This window comes from Crocodylus porosus, unplaced genomic scaffold (genome assembly GCF_001723895.1).
Source record: "Crocodylus porosus isolate Cpor-Errol unplaced genomic scaffold, CroPor_comp1, whole genome shotgun sequence".
In the NCBI taxonomy this organism is placed as follows: Eukaryota; Metazoa; Chordata; order Crocodylia; family Crocodylidae; genus Crocodylus; species Crocodylus porosus.
The window spans coordinates 50971208-50977117 of record NW_017728950.1 but is presented as its reverse complement, the minus strand read 5'-3'; the positions used below and the strand labels follow the sequence as shown (position 1 = coordinate 50977117).

At 38.5% G+C, this 5910-nt stretch overlaps 1 protein-coding gene across 5 annotated transcripts in view; it reads left to right on the top strand.

Moving 5' to 3' along the window:
• Positions 1-5910, top strand: part of CCDC171 (coiled-coil domain containing 171) — a 304988-nt gene that overhangs the window by 9734 nt on the left and 289344 nt on the right. For all 5 annotated transcript variants that reach the window (XM_019555118.1, XM_019555120.1, XM_019555115.1 and 2 more), the window contains exon 2: positions 2282-2459. In XM_019555118.1, coding sequence (XP_019410663.1) covers positions 2413-2459 — 47 coding nt within the window. In that variant the 5' untranslated portion in view covers positions 2282-2412. The remainder of the gene's footprint in view (positions 1-2281; positions 2460-5910) is intronic.

Sequence of the window (5910 nt, the reverse complement as noted above, 5' to 3'; positions counted from 1 at the left end):
CTTCGCCCTCCCCTTCCACCATAACAGGCTTACCATCCAGCTCTTCAAGCTACTGGGCTGCGTCTTGCAATATGCCTCCTTAAAAATCAGCTATCTCTATTGGCCCAAAAAATCTCTGTTGGTACACCCCTAGTAGAGTCTGTTTCCTAGAGACTTAAGTTAGAGCAGACTGTTCTATTAGACATGTAAGCGAGAAAATGGGCAAAACGTTTTTCTTAAAGTAGCTTCTGCAGTAGTTTACTAGGAAGGGCAGGCCTAACATCATTAGAACCTAAGATTTCTGCATTAGGTTGGGCAGAAATTGGGTGTGGCAAGCACTGTGGTGATAAAGATGGCCTACAACTGGGTCCTAGTTATGAATAGGGACCTATCATGAGGCAGGTGGGCAATTTTGCAAGCTGATCAGTGTTGCCAGGTCAAATATGAAATTTTCATATTGGAAGCTCGAATTATCATATTTTCTGAAAAACTGTCATACTCTGGGGAAAAAAGTATGCCAGTGTAGTCTTTTTTAAGTAACATCATGTTGCCTTATACTGTTATCATCGCATCCTGTGCCACTCTACTTGACACTGCTCACTATGAAGTTTTGTTTAACTCTTTCTCCGACTGGTTAAACTGAATTTATTCTTTTATTTTTGTTTTGTGGTGCAGATCTGTGTATTGTAAATCTATATTTTGCAACTTGCTGTATTAGGTATGTGCCTGAAATTTACAAGCAAGGCAGGTACAAACCCCCTTTGACTTTTCTGTTGATTTAAGACCATATATAGCATTTAAAATAAAGCTCTTAGTATTATTACACATTGAGATTTGGTTATGTGATCATTATGCAGTTATGTTATATTGCTCACTGTAAGTCTCCAGTTAAAGATAAGTGGCAAATATTATTCACCCTCACTTGAGTTCCTGTCAAATTCCAATTCAATGCGAGTGAGAACTGGGTCAAATGACACCCAAAAAAAATCACAGATTTTGAGGACTTTTAGTATTATCTATCATACAAATGTGATAATTATTATACACCTGTCAACACTGGAGCGGATTGCAGTGTCCACCACCGTTTTCATGGTTTCTCATGGTGAGGCCTAACTACGCTGCTGATTGGCTGAGAAGGATGGGGCTGTATAATGCTTAATCAGCCGTGAAAGGAAGAAGGGGGAGGTGCCATGTTGGCTCCCTTTCTGTGTGGCAACAGCTGTGAGAGCTGCAGGCTCCCACTGGGGAGCCAGCATTTTATTTCCAGTTCGTTTTTGGCAGGAACTGCCTCAGATCATGCTGTGAGTAGGTCCCTAGTTATGAAATCCATAAAGCAGTGTTTAAAGCAAGGGTAAGCTCCAGCTGAGTGTAACCATGGTTGATCATCTTCCTGCACACTGGTTTGCCCATCTGCCATAGGGACATGTTAATTAGTTTATTCCTCCACTTGAAATAAGCCTTTTCATACTGGTGGTGTGGTCCCTTTAATCCTGTAAATATGGTATGTGGATTCACTGTCTCATTTCATCATCCTAATGTGGCCTCTGCTAGAGCAGCTCTGCTTAGGCCCCAGCAAGGGAGGCAGGAAGTGGAAGATGGAGATGGGGAGGGAGCCCAGAGATCTGACCAGCTTCCCAGTGGCACCAGGGAGTGGGGGGGAGTCTTCAGTGTGTGGTTCACAAGTTAACCCCTTGCAAGCTGCATGCAGTTGAACAGTCCTGTATTAGGAGATAAAAGTGGATTTCTGTGCCCAGTGTGTCTGAAGTTAAACTTCCAATTTTTGCTGCTTTTCTCTCTCCCAAGACAATGTTTAATGTTTTCTTATACACTGCCACCAGTAGAAGTGTTCTTGCATTTCCTAGCAGGAGATTTGCTGTGCTGCCCAGTGAAGGCTGAATGTGGATCCACTCGAAACTATTCTGCCCTGAGGACCATTAGATGTATTGCGTGTGTCTTCTTTCAAAAAACAAAAATTGATTGCTGCAACAGAGAGATGGCAGACAGTCGTTGTGTCCCTTCCCTCCCCTCCCCGACCCTCAGAAAGGGGGTGTTTTACACCCTCTTCCTATATAACTTTTGTTGGCAAATTTAGAAGCCAGAGTTGTCTTTATAAAAATTTTCGCTCTGGGCTTCAGGTTTAGAGAGATTTTACAAATGCTTATTAGAGGGTGTAGTCCTTACATGTTGATCCCATGAGATATAGAAATATAGTAAGTTTTAATATAATTGACCCTTTAATTTAATAACTGACTATTGTGGTGAGAAATTTAAACTGAATATTTCCTTTATATATTTTGTATAGGTTTTAATGTACTGATATGATGTGGGGAAGAATCTTCTTTTGAAATTTCTTGATTCCTGTAAAATAATTTTACAATCAGAGACCAGTCATTATCCTGAGAACATAGATTAGAAGGCTGGAAAGTAGTAGTCATGAATTCCTCCTCTCCAATCAATCACAGTGTTCCTGAGATCAAACGGTAACCTTCCATCTCTTATTTTAAAATCCAGTATTTCAGTTTCTTTCCTCCATTAGTTTTTGTTTCAAGGTTTGATATTGTATTCTTTTACTGCTTGGTTTACTGTATGCTAGCAAGAATACATATGGTCATTGCTCTAATCTCATATGATCTTTGTGATAATAGTTGGGTCAGGATCCTATAAATGTCATTTCTAAGTACAAGAAACTCCACAAAAATGCTGAATAGGTTTACAAGGATGAGAAGAAAATGTGAAGGTTAGGGTCAGGGATGTATTTGGTAGCCTGAAGGTTAGGGTCATGAATTTGAGGAACATTTACATTCAATTCCAAAAAAATTCCCTTTTTTTAACTAAGATGCTATTTGTTTACATTTTGTACATTTTAGGACTAGAGACCTAGATAGTTGGGATCCTGGAAGAATATGCTCAATGACTGTTGTACATTTAATTGAAATTTAATTGAAATTTTTCTTTTTGGAAACTTTGATGGAAGTTCAGTGGAGTAATGATTTGTTTTGGAGTAATTGGAAAGTTTTCCTAATCAAAGCAAAACTCCCCTGTAGTCATTGCACTGCACTGGCACACAGTTATGTGGAAAAGAATGAAGCAGTTAGTATAAAAGCCCTGCTTTTGGTGATAATTCATGTTGTATCTATTGCTTATTACAGGGGTTTTCAGTTTTTTTGGAGCAGTGTATTGCGGGGGGGGGGCAGGGTGGCACGCGGCCAAATGCTGTGTGGCAGCAGCTGCAGCATGCAACCATTCCCTGCTGCCTGTGTCTGTCTGGGTGGGCAGCCCCTGCATGGGATGGTGCATGGTGGCCCTCTGTCTTTGCCTGCCCGTGCTTTCTCAAGTACCCCAGGGGTTACACGTACCCCTGGTTGACAACCTCTGACTTTTTTATTAAGTTCTGTACCCTGACAGACTTTAGACCTGCTTTTCAGGAGACTTGTTTCTCTCCCCGCCCCCCAAGGCTATGACTTCAGCTGAAGGCTTGGGTGCTTGAGTTAGCAAATTAGTGGCTTGATTTCAGAAAGAAACTTTAACATGTCTGCTAGTTATCCAAGCAGATGGCATACCCAGTACTTTGATAAGCTTGTTGAGCAAGTAGAGTTCATAATTACCTAAACTTATATTGTTTTTAACTCACTTTAGGTAAAGTAATTTTTCTGGTCAAGAATATTGCTTTAATCACATACACCAGTATTTTTGTCTTGCTGAGTATTCGATGTATTGAAACAGTTGAAAAGTTAGATACCTTGATTGTTATTCTAAATCGATTTATTTATTTATTTATTTTAAACAGTGACTTCCTTCTGCATCTTGATCTGCAGTACCTCTAATTGTTTTGGCAGCAGTTAGAAGAATCTTGGCTGCTTACAGATGTGGGGGGAAAAAAGCAGTGCTTTACTTTCAGCCTGGTGAGCCCCTGCACTGAACGCAGCTCATGCCCAGAAGAGAAACTGCATCAGTATGACCCAGCTCGTCCAGTGTCTGTATAGCCCATGCACTTCAGCAGGATATTCTAGTGCTTTTATCTAATAGCTGCTTTTGTTTAAAAAGCCCTGCTGAAGTGCATGGGCTATACGAATGCTGGGGAGCTGATGGTGAGGAATCACACCAGGTCAGACTGGTGTGATTTCTCATCTGGTAAAGCACTGTATATTTGGGGGGGGGGGTTGTCTTTTTTCTCCACATCTGTCAGCGTTCCTGGGGTTGGACTCTTTTTTTTGTTTTTGTTTTTGTTTTCCTATGAAATGTGATAGTTCATTAAGGCATGTCCTTTTAGACTATGAAAGCCTAGAAAAATCCCAAAGCTATTTAACAAGTGAAAGAAAAATATTTAATGGTTGTAACAGTTACAGTTGTATGGTATAATTATTTTTCAAGGGGAAAGAAAAAAGCCTAAGTGATGTTTACAGTATTCTAACCAGTAGGATTGCAGGACTGATTAATTGGCTTATTGATTTCTTTTTTTCCTTTTTCAGTTACTAGTATTGTGTATATCCACATTACAGAGCAATATGTTCACTAGCTATTTCACCCTATTGTTTTCAGTAAAGAATTTTAGTAGCTTTCTAAGGGTGACATTTTGTAGGTGGTCTTGGTAAAAAATACACTTGTTTAAAATGTGATTATCACAGTATTTAATCCTAGAGGTTTTGAACAAGACTGTATGGTAATCTTTGAATTCTAATGCAATGATGAATGAAGTTATTGCATTTTGCACTTAGACCTAACGGTAAATTAATTTAATAGTTTCTGTTCTTGCTGTTTACAAAATCTTTTATTACTATAAATCTTTGTTCTGATAAATAATCCTTTGTGTATTTTTGTGAGTGTTCACCTTTGTAGAACTTGTTGGCTGTAGCTATTCCTGTGTTATCCAAATGAGGGTTGTCTCTGTTTCTAATTTGCTCATCTCTTTTAAAACATAACTCCAAAGCCCAAAACTTTTGTGCTGCCCACAACCAGCAAGCAGTTGGCCAGTTTCTTATGAGAGCTCAAACTATTTCTATACATTCATACATTCCATATTTATACTTGATTTACTGTCCACCCCGGCTTACTTTACAAGTCATAGCTATTATAATATCTCTTTATAAACCAATGGTCATTTAATATAAACTTATTAATCTTATGTTGCATATTTCTTGTTGCTTTTCTTTTGCCCTTTGAGTTATTTTTTACCTCCTCCTCCTTTTGAATTCTGTGGGAGTGGCTACCATAGTAACCCTGAAAGTAGTAATATAGCTATTATGGTTCTGTTGCTCCTGGTCCAAGTAGAGTCCTACTAATGCTTGTTATCATTCCACCACTACACCAACTTACTTAATAATATGGTGATATGTGATAAAAATAATTGACCGGATTCCAGATTATAATGCCCATTGTTCCTACATTCATGGAAAGGCCATATATATTAAATCATAATGTACATGTGATACCATCAAGATAATTAGATGTAGTTTTAACAATTTCTTAATTGTTAACATCTTAAAATAATTAAACGTGATATATTTTGAAAAATCTAAGTTGTTATTCCATTTTCATAATTGTTAGACATTAGGGGCTTTTCGTGTGGTGTTTCCTGTTACTTAGCTTTGGAAACAAAACAATAAAGTTATTATACTTCTTTATGGTTCTCATCTTTTCTTTGGAAGCTGTAGTAATGCTAATCACCACCACGATAGATTTCTTTAAATGCTTGCAGAGTTGCATGGGCTGAGTATTTGCAATTGCACATAACTACTTTTTAATAAATGTATTTGTGGTGAAAGCCATTTTTCACCTGACTACTTTGTTTAATGAATTTTTCCTTGCAGAGTTATTTAATAGATTTCATAGACATCATGGCTGGAAGGGACCTCGGGAGATCATCGAGTCCAGCCCCCTGCCCAAAGGGTAGGAAGTCAGCTGGGGTTATAGGATCCCAGCAAGATAAGCATC